This window comes from Oryza glaberrima, chromosome 8 (assembly GCF_000147395.1).
Source record: "Oryza glaberrima chromosome 8, OglaRS2, whole genome shotgun sequence".
NCBI classification, from domain to species: Eukaryota; Viridiplantae; Streptophyta; class Magnoliopsida; order Poales; family Poaceae; genus Oryza; species Oryza glaberrima.
In genome coordinates this window covers 24,888,657-24,903,230 of record NC_068333.1, presented here as the reverse complement: position 1 = coordinate 24,903,230, position 14,574 = coordinate 24,888,657, and the positions used below count along the sequence as shown (strand labels likewise).

The 14,574-nt window shown below is 40.7% G+C and overlaps 2 protein-coding genes across 2 annotated transcripts; both read right to left on the bottom strand.

Annotated features, from left to right (window-relative positions):
- Nucleotides 1-376: 376 nt before the first annotated feature.
- Nucleotides 377-8,113, bottom strand: LOC127781756 (probable UDP-N-acetylglucosamine--peptide N-acetylglucosaminyltransferase SPINDLY). The gene is made up of 18 exons (XM_052308773.1): nucleotides 7,824-8,113; nucleotides 6,992-7,405; nucleotides 6,106-6,267; nucleotides 5,836-6,011; nucleotides 5,670-5,745; nucleotides 5,143-5,271; nucleotides 4,943-5,062; nucleotides 4,785-4,853; nucleotides 4,614-4,695; nucleotides 4,319-4,413; nucleotides 3,938-4,002; nucleotides 3,627-3,825; nucleotides 2,809-3,003; nucleotides 2,469-2,563; nucleotides 2,235-2,370; nucleotides 1,947-2,164; nucleotides 1,573-1,700; nucleotides 377-1,281 (listed from the first exon to the last, which is right to left on the bottom strand). The coding sequence occupies exons 2-18, from the start codon at nucleotides 7,358-7,360 to the stop codon at nucleotides 812-814; spliced, it is 2,784 nt and encodes a 927-aa protein (XP_052164733.1). The 5' UTR covers nucleotides 7,361-7,405; nucleotides 7,824-8,113; the 3' UTR covers nucleotides 377-811.
- A 3,954-nt stretch (nucleotides 8,114-12,067) lies between these two features.
- On the bottom strand, nucleotides 12,068-13,732 carry LOC127781745 (40S ribosomal protein S25-2). The gene is made up of 4 exons (XM_052308755.1): nucleotides 13,610-13,732; nucleotides 13,448-13,522; nucleotides 13,227-13,361; nucleotides 12,068-12,393 (listed from the first exon to the last, which is right to left on the bottom strand). The coding sequence occupies exons 1-4, from the start codon at nucleotides 13,610-13,612 to the stop codon at nucleotides 12,280-12,282; spliced, it is 327 nt and encodes a 108-aa protein (XP_052164715.1). The 5' UTR covers nucleotides 13,613-13,732; the 3' UTR covers nucleotides 12,068-12,279.
- Nucleotides 13,733-14,574: the final 842 nt, after the last annotated feature.

Below are 14,574 nucleotides of genomic sequence, written 5' to 3'. Positions count from 1 at the left end.
GGTGATGCACATCTAATTCCAGATCACAAAGAACAGGGAAAAACAACAAAACAAGCACAAATAAAGGGAAAAACAACAAAACAAAAGGGCTGCTCTTGACATAGTACCACCATTCATGGATTTCTATAAACCCTGCAAAATTGCAATGCTAGAGAAACAGCATTTTAGACGAATCTGCGTATGGTTTACACGCATCTAATCTACATATTTAGAAAAAAATATGTTTATAAACTGGTGTTCCATGATTTGAGAATTTGACTTGATGCGTGTAGATAATAACATGATTTTTGACAAAGGGGATAAAAGAGCACCATTTTTCTATCAAGCATACTATGGCGACTGTAGAAAGAAATAACAGGCTCACAGAACTAGAAGATGTACATCATGACACAGCCTGTTGAAATGCCGCCGTCAATTGATTCTAGTAGTTTTTCAGTTCTGTTTTTTCTGCATTTACAACAAGGGCTTCCTCCTCTTTCTCTGTTTCTTCTAACATATGGCAACTGAAGCCATCATGTTCATAAACCTACACAGGGGGTATACCTCTACAAATCAAACTCTATAAGCATATCCCCCATCAATCTTACATTTGCTACAAAGGTCAAAGTGTAACCAGAGAAATCACCGTCGGATGGCACAGAAGTGCTCTTCTTTCTTATCCATTGTGGGTGTCAGACAAATGAGACACCCAGTGTAGGCCTGCAAAGCGTCGAATTCTGTAAGAACAAATGTCCACCACAGCAATGGTGCATCTCAAGCTACAGTGGGTCAGTGTTTCCCACATCAATGGAGTATGCTCGACTCCCCTTGGTCACCGGCTTATGTGCCCATTTGCTTCAACTTTCCCAGAAGAGACAGGTGAACTCACACCATTCACCATTATAGGGGCCTGCTGAACTTCCCCTACTACTGCAGCATGCGCTGTTAACTGGGATTGCTTGTCTCCATCTACCGCGGCATCCACTCTCTGTGCTTTCAGATCTGCGAGCTTTGCGACCTGATTGTCATCAAAATCTTGCTTATTGTTATTGGAGCATGGCTCTTCCTGTAACAGATCCAACCGCCTGAGGGCAGGTGCATCCCCATCACAGTATCTGCGCCACATGTTTCTGTATGCAGATTCCAGACCACGTGTGAAATTCTCTCCATCACACACTGGTGATTTCGCCATCAGCCCTCGGAGGCTCATTCTCAGTTCTTGCAAGGCAGTAACATCTGCCGCTAAATCCAATGCTAAGCTAACATATTCATCCTCAGACTTCGCAACCAGCCTCCCCAGCCCTGCAAGAATAACAGCAAATGTCAACCAACAATTCGGCAAGGAGAACATATACCCGACCTGATTCAACTGTGTAAAGAAAGGTCAGATTCAATAGCTAGAATTCCTGCTCCAATCATCAAGTTATATGTATCAAAACTCAAAACCAGACAGCACAATAGTGATTTTTTTTCCGAGTCTTCACATGGCGATGCAAAAGAAGAAAACAAGTCGATCAACAAATAGCATGAAAATAAAACTGTACAGCAATTCGATCTATTGCTACATACACCACAGAGTAAATAGACACGTACCAACTTTAGTGAGTAGACTAACACCAACATTATGAGCATGGACTGAGCCAGCCATAGTAACACATGGAACCCCCATGTATAGAGATTCGCATGTAGTAGTAGTTCCAGCATATGGAAACGTATCCAGGCTGCAAAGGAACCAACCAAAGTTCAGACAATTTAAGATACAATGCAGTAGAATGGATCTACTCGTTTACATAACATGTTTAAACATAGGATAAAAGATGTACTCCCTCCGTTTCATATTATAAGACTTTCTAGCATTGTCCACATTCACATAGATGTTAATAAATCTAGACACAACATCTATATGAATGTGGACAATGCTAGAAAGTCTTATAATATGAAACGGAGGAAGTATCAAAATAACTGACCTTATGTCCATTAGGGAATATGCTTGCATGTGATCATGGTTGAGATGGATGAGTGGCAGCAAGTCAACTCGTAACGGCTCCAAACCCAATTCTGCTAGTGTTGATAGGAATTTCTGTCTAATACTGTCGCAGCAGAATGGCTTACACTTAACCACAAGACGGGAGTTAGGGACTGCACACAAAATTTTGGCCCAAACTTGCAATACTTTTGGTGTAATCTGCCAAAAGAAAAATCAATAAATAGTGATCCAGTAAAAATGAACTGATTACTCAAGTTTTATGTGTCACCTTTGCTAGATTATTAAAACTCCCAAACGTGATGAAACCATTTAAAATTGCTGGAGTGGGACAAACTGGCCCAGCTTCTGGGGAAGGACTGTAACAAAGAAAGCTTTCAGGAAGGCGCACCAACTCTTCAACATGCCTGCAGATAATTCATAATTGTCACCGTCACGTTCTAGATGTGTGGGTATAAAAGTGCATGCCAGAAAGCTATCACCGCAAGAAAAGCAGATGGCTTACTTTTGGGTTGTATCAGGTGGGTCAGCCAATGAATCTGTTATTCTGTAGTCAATTGTTGGCAGACCTGTTGTATTAGGGTAGCCAATCCATGTAACCTGTGCAGGCAATTCAAGTAAAAGAAGCCCCTGTCAGCTCAATAATCACATAGTAGAATAGTCAGATAATCATTTATTATTAGACACTTGAATAGTTTCATTGACTAGAGTGAAAAGGAAGCAATCATGTTAGCAAGATCAGAAGAAGCTAGTTTCAGAACATAATGATCTGATGATATCACTTCTGTCCAAACAGTTCTGAAATTAGGTAATGTGACAGTTATGAATCATGGGCACAAAGGTACCTGAATAGGAGCAGGCCTGCATGCCATTGTTCCTAACTTGTTATTTGCCGTATGACCAGTAAGTTCCACAAGTATATCCACTTTGTCCTCTCTTACCAAGCTAGCAACCTTCTTTTCATCAATACCATATATATCTCTCCACAACCCACCCTTTTTTAATACCTTATCCTTGAATCGAAGGGTCTTGGCATCTGCCTAAATAATTTTCAATTGAAGAAAACATGAATGAACTGTGATTAAAACAGGTACTCGAACACATTGAAGATAAATTGGGCCTAATTTCTTTGTACAAGTAGTGAAACATGCAAGTTGGAAAATAACTGATATGTCACAAATAAATGGCCCCGAGTTGTCAGCCACCTTGGATGATTTCCAATTATATATTCGCTGTTACTGGGATAATCTTTCTTGGGGGGTTTCAGGATATGCATTTTAAATCTCCGGCTATAGCTGTTTGAGAAGGGTCTAGCTAAATATTTGCTCTTATGTACAATTTAGCCGCTATAGCTATAGCTGTTTGAGAAGGCTAACCACTAAATGTCTTAGCCCACTATTTAAAACATTTCAGTCTAGGCAATAATAAAGTGGTAATCCTGAAACTGGACATAGTCTAGAGGCCTATCTTGAAAAATAATTACAGTTCACTATCCTATTGACCATTGAACTACCATTTCTGTTTTCAAAAGGAATATTTTTGCATAAATTATTTCCATATATATTTTAAATCTTAATGAGGCAAGGCAGTCTAAACAAGTTTTTTGGGACACAATGTGAAAATGCAGGAAAATAGAGACAAGAAAAGGAACGGCTATATCTACCTTCACAACACCAGAATACACAACCACCTTGTAATTTGAGTAGTCATGGTGTGCAAGGGGAGCTTCAATGAAGTACGACACAGAGTGAGTAAAGTAATCAGGAGACACATAGCCAATGACCAGAGGACGATCAGTGACTTTTGGGTTATCCCAACTAGTATACTGTGGATACAATTTCAGGAAGCGTTTTCCCCACTCCCTGCAAAATATAAAATACAGTGAATATATAGTTGAGAATTTCTAACACATAAAAACAGAAAAAACAATCTAACATAAATATGACTGTATATTGTGAAAAAGTGCTAAATGACCTGTGAGCTTGATAAAGCTTGTCGTCAAAGCCCTCATCAATATAATTCAACGCAAGCAAACGATTCTGCAGAACAAGCTATATCGTAAGTTGAATGTTACAAATATAAACCATAGCTATTCCCCAAATATATATTTTTTTTAAAAAAGCAGCAAAACAGATACCGTGGGCAAGCAACATCAAGGTTGGAACAAATTATGAACATGCAATAGACGAGTATTTGTCTATTTATACAAGGAAGAAACATTTATATGCTTCCCAGTTTGCTACTAAATGGATAAGTATAATTATTAGCTGTACCTGCTTAAATAAATTTAATTCTCCATGCAACACAGAAAGATTACACAAGTTTTAATTAGCAAGCTTAGGACAAAGAAAGTACCTGACCAGCATTTCGTGAATCAGGATCAATTTGAAGGCATTTCTCATAAGCTTGTACGGCTGAAGTAATACTTCCTGCATCTCTGTAAAGAACACCTATGGTGAAAGCAGTGATGGATTGTCAGTTACGTATTAAAGTCTCATTCCAGCTATCAAAAAGAGAATTATGCAAAGCAATGAAATGAATTACTGATTAGTGCTTATATAGTTGTTATGAGTCTCAGCTGGAAAATGCTGTTTCAAATTACATGGCAGAATTTAAGAGGCTCTCATGATGTTGGTTGGTCAAACATTACCCAAGTTATTATATGCTTCAGCATACGTGGAATTTGCAAATATGGCCTTCTGAATCATGCTTGAAGCAGCATCCATCTTTCCCTATATATGAAGAACAACATATTCAATAAGCTAAAACATGATACAATCAATCCCAATAGAAATTGTGCAAGACTAGCAGAGGAGCATGCCTGGACAGTGTAGACAACTCCAAGGTTATTCAATGACTGAGAGAAATTTGGCTTAATTGACAAGGCCATCTACAACAGAATAGAAGATAATGAATAATCTGTTGTGAGACTTGTGACTATCTGCAGATATTGCATACTGCATAATTAGTTCCACTTACTTGATAACATTCAACAGCTTTGTCAAGATTATCCCTGTCCTTGTATATTACTCCCAGGTTGTTGCATGCCTCTGCACAGCGAGGATTGAAGTGCAGAGCAAGCTCGTAAAAAACAATAGCCTTTGGAAAACAGAAAAGAGTGTCAGCAAAAGAGAGGACATTATGTACAGAATATTAAAGATTTTTTTCTTATGACTGACCATCTCAAAATTCAACATTTCACCATATGCGACACCAAGATTATACATGGCATCAGCGTAGTGCCAATTGTAGAACAGAGCTTTCTTGTAATATGCCACACCTTGATTAATGTCACCCTCAATTTTTACCTGTGAAAAATGTCAATTGATAAGAGAAAAATACAAAAATCACCACCAAATGCCAGTGTTAACAATTCTTAAAGGTATACCAAAGTATACATTAAAAAGGTCTATTTCATATGATTCATTCTAAGGTTAGTCAAAATTAATTATATTGCCAGAGTTGCTATGCTCAGAGTAAAAAGTGAGCGGACAAGCAACGAAAAAACATAGAGTTATCATGATGTTTCCTCATTAACCCACATGATTGAGACAATTTTCAAATCAACACTTAGTCTTAGTTCAAGCCTGTCACGCATGACTGCTAATATGATGGGCAAGTGATGGCAACCATTATGATTGACACGCAGGACACCACAAGAAGCAATGTGTTGATTTGGTTGAAACAAAAGGTAGCAAGACCACACCTTTGTACCCAAGTCGGTTAGTGCTATTGCCATGTTATTCTTGGCAATCTCAAAATTTGGGGAAATAGTCAAGCACCTGGGATACAGTAAAGATAAGTCAACATTAGTTTTCAACAGTACTTTGGGAATCAGCATAATTTGTATGAGCAGAAAAAATAAAGCTTACCTCTCGTAGCAGGCAATTGCTGCTTCTAATTCTCCACGATTCTTGTAAATAACTCCCATGTTGCAATAAGCTTCAGCATACAATGGCCTCTCCAAAGCAGCTTTCTCGTAACAAGTAAGAGCCAAATCAAATTGCATCATCTCCGAGTAAACCACACCAAGGTTGTAATAAGCAGGCTACATTAATCAGATGAACACATTAAAAAACTTAAATGGATAACAAAAACAAAATAATAGAGATCTAGATATAAATTATAGCTGGTGGTGGTACCGCATAGTGGCTGTCAACTTCCAAAGCTTCACAATATTTTTGAATCCCCTCCTCTGTATTACCTGCAAGCTTCAAGCTAGTTCCAAGATCGGTCAACACAATAGCAAGAAACTCTGCAGCAGGTTTGTAGGAAGGATCTGCATTTCGAGCTTTTTGATAAGCCTGTTACAATTTCTCTCCATCAGAACATTTATGGATAAATATATCACATAATAAATACAGAAACAATGTCGAAATTCCAAGCTTTTCCGAGAGAATTTTTGGACTGACCAACTGTTTTGATCTTATATGTTAGATTGGTTAGGAACTTAGGATTTTTACAACCCTGCCAATTAATAGGGACCACTATTCTCCAAGGGGCAAAAGTATTACTCTTTTTGCAGCTCTAGCTGAGCCTTAGCTCATTCACATGTCATTCTATCCACCAGCTACACACAAAATTTTACGGTGCTAATAAGTATGTCATGGAGATAATAAAAAATCTTCTGCTGGAAAATTCTTGAGTGATTATCTCGACAGTTTTATCTCTTGCATAGTATGCTTGATCAAGAACTTATCAAACTAGTTGTTTTGGTTTCTAGTTACAGTTCTTGGACACAAACCACTCAAGATATAACTTGGTGCTAAAAATAGGTCTGCAGTACCCTCAGAAGTCAGAAATTGGCAGTTAAGTCCCAAGTCTCATTGCCTGGTATTTTGGGGAGTGCGACTGTGCGAGGCACTTACTTCAGCATTTGAGTATTTTGCTTTCAGAGAACCACATATACAACATTTGAGACTTCTAGTGTTTATGACAACAAACTAAAAAGAAAAACTATCAGATTTCACAATAACGAATAAGCTAACAGTAAGAACAGGGAATCCACATGAAGAATCTTACGCATACCTCTGCAGCTTCAACTAAGTGACCCTCATCTTTGTATATCATCCCACAATAAGTGAGAGCACATGCATTCGCTGGGTCGATCCTGACGGCCTCGTTGAAGCACTCGATGGCCTGCATAGGTAGGCTCTGTGCCTGGAGGCAAATCCCTTTGCCAATAAGGGCCTCCACATTGGCTTCATCCTTCTCAAGGACATTATTGTACAACTGGAGTGCTTCGGCAAATTTGTTGCGGGAGCGGAGGATGTTGGCGTACCGCAAGGTGTCCTTCCCGTCCAACTGCTGTTTTGCAGGGACAGCACCACCATTACGTTCAGGAACAACGCCATTGCTCTCCCTCCCTTCGGTGGAGTCCATCCCCGGTCGCCCCATGGTACGGAAAGTAACCTACTTGTTCTATCTTTATCTCTTTTTTTTCTGCAGAAAGAATGTAACGATCATCAATTTTAGAATGGTTCGTTAGGTCTGAGATTTCAGTTGCGAATATTAGCGTGAAGAAAACGCGTCTAAAAAAAGGAGAAAAATTGGAGCCAAATGCGCGTAAAGACTAGAAAAAAAGGACGCGGCTTTGGACTACCACCGAATTGCGTAAAAGCCGCAGCTTTTTAGTAAAAATTCAGGGAAAAGAACACCAAGATTGCAAATTTCAAAACCCTAGCCAACAAAAGAAAAAAAGAACTTTTGCAAACAACAGATTAAGAACACCCCCGGAAAGAATCCAAGAACAAGCACTAAGAATTCGCAGGAAACAGTAGGCGTTCGCAACGCAAGAGAACTCTTCCAGCTCAAGAAGCAAGAACCCTAATGCCGCGGCGGAAGTAGGAGGAGAGCTCACATTGGATAGGCGCAGTCCACCGGCGCAAGATCATGGCGCGGCAGCCGGCACCGCACCCCCCACCGCCACGCCGCAGCGAGGGGGGGAGACCTACCCCTCCGCGCCGCCGCAGGGAGGGGGACCCGGTACCCCGCCGCGCCGTGCGGCAGCAGCAGCAGCGAGGGTTTCGACGGCGACGGCGGCGAGGGTTTCGGGAGGAGGAGAAGGAGAAGGAGAGGGGGAATTTTGGTGTTTAGCCCCCTCCGTTTATTCCTTTTTGCTTTTCGGATTTTTTTTCCCTTCTTTACAAGTTCATCGTGCGCTCGCTTTGCCTTTTGTACTGCCGACTCGCAGGCTATTGCAGCTGGGCTCTGGTCGACTCCTTCTGCAGCTTTTTTTTTTTTCTGCTGTATCTTTTGGCTGCCACCCCTCAGTTTTTACTTTATTCCTTTATTTACTTTCCTTGTGGGAGCAACAGTCTGCAATGATTTTTAGACAGTCCACTAGTAATTGCTTGACACAGAGAAATTAATTGTGGGCTGATTTGGTTTGAGGCCTAAATTAGCCTTACCAATATTTGGCAATTTCAATAGTGTTTAGTGTCTATTTGGTTTGAAGCTAAATTTTGGCATGCCTAAGAAAATAGGCCATTTCAATAGTTAAGTTAGGCTATTTTGGCTTCTATCCAAACACAACTTTACCTTGCCAAAATTAGCCATGCTAAAACTTGTCACAATTTAGCATTGCCAAAAATTGGTAAGTCTAATTTTAGCCACAAACCAAACCAGCCCTGTGTTTCTGAAGGGAAGATATGAGGATGAAATGTTGACCTCAACCGTGGTAAGTCAATCCCGTTAGAGCCTGCTCTAATAACAATACTGTATATCTTAATATAGTTTTATAGATGTATATTTATTAAGAAGCGTTTCTATGCTTAAAAAAGCTAGTGCGGATATTAAAACTTACTAGTAGTAGTCTAATTTAAAAGTTACAATTGACATACTAAACCTCATTAGCAATGGGCAATTTCTTCCCACAAAATTAACCCATATTAATCTCATTTGTCTAAAAGGGGCACATGGCATGCAAAGGAAGGGGACGTGGCGTGGAGTGGTGTGCTGGCGGTAGAATAAAGGAGATGCCAGGGAGGCACAAGTGCATGTCATATAGGTCACTTTCGTAGTCGCCAACGTGGAGGACATGGCGGTAGGCTACGCAACGGTTAGTGGATCGGAAGAAGCAACAGCATAGTGGCTTGTGGAGAAAGGGGATGGACTGTTCACCGAAGGAAGCAAGCACTGCCAAATTGCTCAGGAGAGGAATAATAGAAGCGGATGACGCTGCCCACCGGAGCTAGCGCCCGCCATCAAAGGCAGACGTAAGATTTTGATGGTGGTTATTCAATATTTCTTACACTATAATATTATTGATGAAAAATAAGATGTACTTCTTAAGTTTTATGATTGCCTATGTTTAAGTAGAAAGCTATTTTCTAAAACATGGGTATTCAATCCCCTCTAGACCCGTCCCTACCCATCACATCACGATTGATCTGTCACCGTAACATCCTATGTATCAAACTATCAATACAAGAACATGCGCATTAGTTTTGGGTAGATATGGGCTTCATTTCCTAGACGATATTGTCCCTCGCTTATGATGATCAATTAGCTGAGTAACTTTAATCTAGACCATTCTTAAGCTTTAATATCCATGCATGTTTTTAAGCATGTAAGCACGTCGTATTTGTACCATTTCTATACTAATCTTATACCTAAAAATATAAAAGGCTTCAATATTATGTGCATAAAACTATAAATCTAGCGTTTTATCACAAGAAAAAATGATTTTAGTGAACGTTTAGTCGATATTTTTTTTTGCAGGGAACGTTTAGTTGATATTTGATATAACAAATTCACCGCATATGGCTATATGTTTTTTTTTTTAATTGATCAAAGCAGTGTGTGTTTGGGCATATTACTTCACTCCCCTAATATTTCGCCCTCCATTATTCCCACGACCTACATGTTTCAAATGTGCCTTAATTTTCTAATAAATTTAGTTTTTTTTGTCATTTTCTAATTTTCAGACTCAGTTTTTGGAGCTAGCGTTTAGCCTGTCTAAAATGTTACTCGTATGCTTGTTTCTAGCCTGCCCAAGTGCAGATATACTTGTTTAGTTTATAGTAAGGTAGGTAGCAACGATAACACTACCTCTATATGTATAAGCTGTACTTAAATATATGTATCCACTTGTGTTAGTTATAGCCAAAATTTCGAATTATAAAACTAAGTTTGAGTCAAATTTCTAATATGTCTTTTTCTTCTTTATTTTTTTTAGAAACCAATAACGACTTTTAAACCGTGAACAAAAAATTTTATCCATAAATTATTTTTGTCTACTTCGTTCATATTTCTGCAGCTTATCGGTCGTAGCTCAAAAAATCGAATCTGAACAAGTGCAATTCTAAAATTATTTCTTATATTGTCTTATAGCCTTGCAAGTCGCTTCAATATAAACAACTCACAAGAGAAAAAATTCAGAATTTGGTACTCAAGTCACATTCCTCATAATATTTAAAAACCCAGCTTATGTGCATTCTATATTATTTCCACCGAGCGTATGAATTGTTTTCGATCGTGCCATTTAATCCCATTTGTCTCATTTCCTTTCTTTCCTTTCATTTTTTTTCTGATGTGAGTAGATGTTTTTGCCTCTAGCTACAGGGAGATTTTTCTCGGGAGAGTCAATGTGATCGACCATACCCAATCGCTTGGTGTTGTTCCTCGTCTTGCCCTTTGCTCTTTTGAGTCGCCACCACTCATCTATATATCCTTTGACACACCCTCTCTCTGGTACTCCCTCCGTTTCAAAATGTTTAACACCGTTGACTTTTTATTACATGTTTGACCGTTTGTCTTATTCAAAAACTGTTGTGAAATATGTAAAATTATATGCCTACATAAGAATGTATTTAATAATGAATCAAATGATAGGAAAATAATTAATAATTACTTAAAATTTTTGAATAAGATGAATGGTCAAACATGTTTAAAAAAATCAACGGCATCAAACATTTTAAAACGGAGGGAGTATTATAGCAACAGGGCAATTGTTGTCACTCCTCTCTTCTTCAACAAACCATGGAGTGAGAAGGGCGCGACAGCCACGCTTGACACTGCGTGGCTCCTCGCTACAATGAGCGTTACAGCGGTGCACATGTTCATGTGGCTCGGTCCGCTTAGAAGCATTCCCATAAGTTATTTCATTAACTTTTTGACTTTAACCAACAAAACCTATTCTTATTTTTTGATTGTTTCAATGAGAAAATTTTAAAAAAATTAAGAAATCTAGTATTTTTTATTCCTTCAGAAATAGATAAGAATTAGTTTGGTGAATCGGAAACTTTTTTCAATTTTATAGAAAAATTGAAGTAAAATTTTCAAGTAAAAATTGCAATTTCTTTTCTTATGGAACATACATATCAATATGCATGGGTAGCTATGGGCACAAAAAAAAATGACTCATACGAAAAGAAAAGGCAAAACGTGAGGAAAATAAAGGACATAAAGAAAGAGAGAAAATCTGAATGAGGTATGAATTAGATGTCAAAGTGTTGCTAAAATTTCGCAGGCCTCTGTTTAGCTGCTTACTCTCTATCTGTAACTGTTGAGCATGTGAACTTGTTCAGCTGGCACTGCAAGTTTGCGGACATGTTTTGTGTTCAGAACGGTGATCTTGGTTCACTTTGTTCTGAACGATGTTACTGAAACCTACAACGCACACCCTGATTTTATTCAGGACGTACACCACATCCAGTCATTATTAACAAACTTAAAATGATTTTATTCTGAACGATTCCGAATTTGAATTCAACAAAAATTGTTCTGATCAACCGTACACCGAGACCATGTTCAGTCACTTACAATGTTCAACAGCAAAGTGAAACAGCAAACACTCCAGTGCCCAGAATACTGTGACCAACGCAATGTTAGAATATTTGCCAACCATACTGTCCATACACAACATTCAGTCATTCAGGTTCAGCAATGGTCCAAGACGTTCTCGCTGACGCTACCAACCTAACAACTGTTATGAACTCGATTGATGAAGGCAGCATGGGTTGAGAACAACCGCACTCAACCGACAGGCACTCAACCGACAGACGAACAAATACCAAAAGTACCGTAACTCAATTATACCGTCGCAACAAGAAACACCTATGATACCAACATGATTCAACCAGTCAAACAAACACCGAGAGGGAGGGCGGAAAAATTTATATAGGGCAAACAAGAACAGTACTCAACTAATAACCAAAATCTCTGAAATGTTTCAGCCATATAGAGATGCTGACCATCACAAGTAGCTCATTTAACATAACATTAGCAAACTCGACAAAGGTAACAGCTGTTCTAGAGTAGGCAAGCCCCTCGTACACATTCAGGGCAAACAAAGATGCATGTCACCCTCACACTTAGGTGTTGGTTGCCCTGGTGTAGATCTGCTGGCTTGAGTGAACCGAGACCATGCGGATTAGGCCCCGTGTCATCAAATCATTGATGGCCCTACGAGCCAGGGACCCGTTGATCTGCAAGGAAATGGCAAGTCGATTTTAGTTAAGTAACTATTGTACAGAACAAGATGCAAAGCAGAGTATTGGGATGGTTCAGAGATCAGCAAGTGCCCAGTAAGCTAAGCGTTAGATCATACAAGTATGATTATGCAACTAAAGTCAGAAGCATACACCTACACTAGGTGTACAGAAAAAAAGTAACAGAAACTGGAAACAAAGGAGGCATATATGAGCCAACTTAGATACTATCTATCTTTGCTGTATATTGTGGCTACAAATTTGAAGGCATGAGCTAGCTAGCTATTATATGGGAAGAGGAAGTAGTAATGTTGTATGAATGGTTCAGAATGACAAAGGAAGTCAACAATGAACGTCCCACATGAACAAGATTGTATGAGCAGACAATAATCATACAGAAAACACAATGCATGAATTTATCACCGGCAAACACAAAAAGCCATGCTGAGTACCATCCACAACATGTATAAAAGAACATTTAGCATGCACAACACACTTTGCAATACTCGATATATAATTAGGAATGATAGCATACATGCCATTCAATAAACAATCAACATGCCAGCATGAAACAAACAACATGAACCTTTAGTAAGTACTGTATTCAGCTGTCAGGGATTACTGAGTAGGCAAAAGGCATCCAAAATGACCAGCCAGGAGGTTACATACTACATCCATCATAGTTATTAGCCACATTGCAAAATACACAGCACAATCATCAGATAATTTATACAAATCCATGATATAACTAAGAGAGAAAGCTGAACGCCCCTAAATTCCTACAACAGTAGCAATCTGATAAAAGAGATGTAAGAGATGAGATAAATTACCCTGAGTCTCTCAGAGAGAACGGAGGGGGTGATCTGCTTGTACTTGGGCACCTCGGAGAGCAGCTTGTCGTAGGTGGCCTGGTCGAACAGCACCGAGTTGTTCACCTTCTCCTTTTGCTTTCCCTTGCTCCACTTCTGTACCAATCAACAACATATGCGATCCACCCATGAGAACCAACAAAAAAGAACTAGCAACAATTGAGACAGGGAGACAGCGTCACCTTCTTCTTCTGCTTGCCACCGCCGGACTTGGCCGGCTTCGACGACGGCGGCGGGGCCTTGTCCTTCTTCGGGGCCTGCAGCGACAGAGACGAAAGAGCTTATCAACGACACGCCGCGTCGAACAAGTCCACTCCAGAGGCGAGAAGAGTGAGAGAGATTACCATCTCGGGGGCGGCGGTGGCGCGGAGACGGCGGCGGCGGCGGCGGCGGTGGGGCGAGCAGAGGAGAAGGGAGGCTGCGACGGCGGCGGCGCTAGGGCTTTGAGAAGAGGTGGGAGACTCTTATATAGCGAGCCACGTGCCGTTTCTACCGTCCGATCCGATCGGACGGCGGAGAGTTACCCCAAGGGCAAACACGGGACAGCGAATGGGTGGCCCAACCCAGCACGGCCCGTTATGCATGCAACTGTAGCGGGCCGTGCCGTGCCAGCCCATGTACCAAGGCCTCAGACCAAGGATTTTGTTGCGGAAAAAAGTACACCCAAGGTCCCTCAACTTGCCATCTAGATACAAAATCGTCCCCCAATCGCAAAACCAGTCAGGGCAGAGCTAGAGCGAAATGGAGAGTGGTGCCACTTGCTTAATTTACTCTACTTTAGATCGAGTTTAAGCTGATGCGGGTGCCTAAGTTTGTATTGAGGGGGCTGCATACATGGTTAAAATAGGTGAGGTATAGCTTAAAAAATTTTCTTGACCGGGTTCCTGGGCACCCCCCTAATACATAGCTCCACCCCTGAAACCAGATACCGGACGTCCCTCAACTAACAAAACCGTTCGCTTCAGGTCTCTCAGTGGTTTTGACCCCGGTTTTGTTCGACGTGGTGGCTGAGTCAGCGTGGGGGCCCCATGTCAGCTCCAAATATCAGAATGACACGTCATCTCTCTTTCCCCTCCTCTCTTCTCTCCCTTCCCCCCCTCTCTCTCTCACTTTTCCCGGCTCGCCGTCTCCGGGATCCCCTCCCCTCGTGGCGAACGTGGACTCTGGCACGCTCGCGCTTTGCTCACGCGTGGCTTGCCGTCGTGCCGCCTCACCCTATCCTCGCTCGCCAGCCGGTGCCGTGGCGGTGAAGAAGGTCTCAGCGTCAGCGTCAGCACGGGAGAGGGTGAGCGGGTGTGGGCGCCATCGA

Coding starts and splice junctions, on each gene's coding strand:
- LOC127781756 (XM_052308773.1), bottom strand. CDS start 7,360: ATGGGGCGACCGGGGATGGACTCCACCGAAGGGAGGGAGAGCAATGGC. Junction 4,696..4,784: donor GAGTTGTCTACACTGTCCAG/GCATGCTCCTCT, acceptor CTTCATATATAG/GGAAAGATGGATGCTGCTTC. Junction 2,165..2,234: donor GTTTTAATAATCTAGCAAAG/GTGACACATAAA, acceptor TTCTTTTGGCAG/ATTACACCAAAAGTATTGCA.
- LOC127781745 (XM_052308755.1), bottom strand. Junction 13,362..13,447: donor GTGGCAAGCAGAAGAAGAAG/GTGACGCTGTCT, acceptor TGATTGGTACAG/AAGTGGAGCAAGGGAAAGCA. Junction 12,394..13,226: donor TTCTCTCTGAGAGACTCAGG/GTAATTTATCTC, acceptor ATTTCCTTGCAG/ATCAACGGGTCCCTGGCTCG.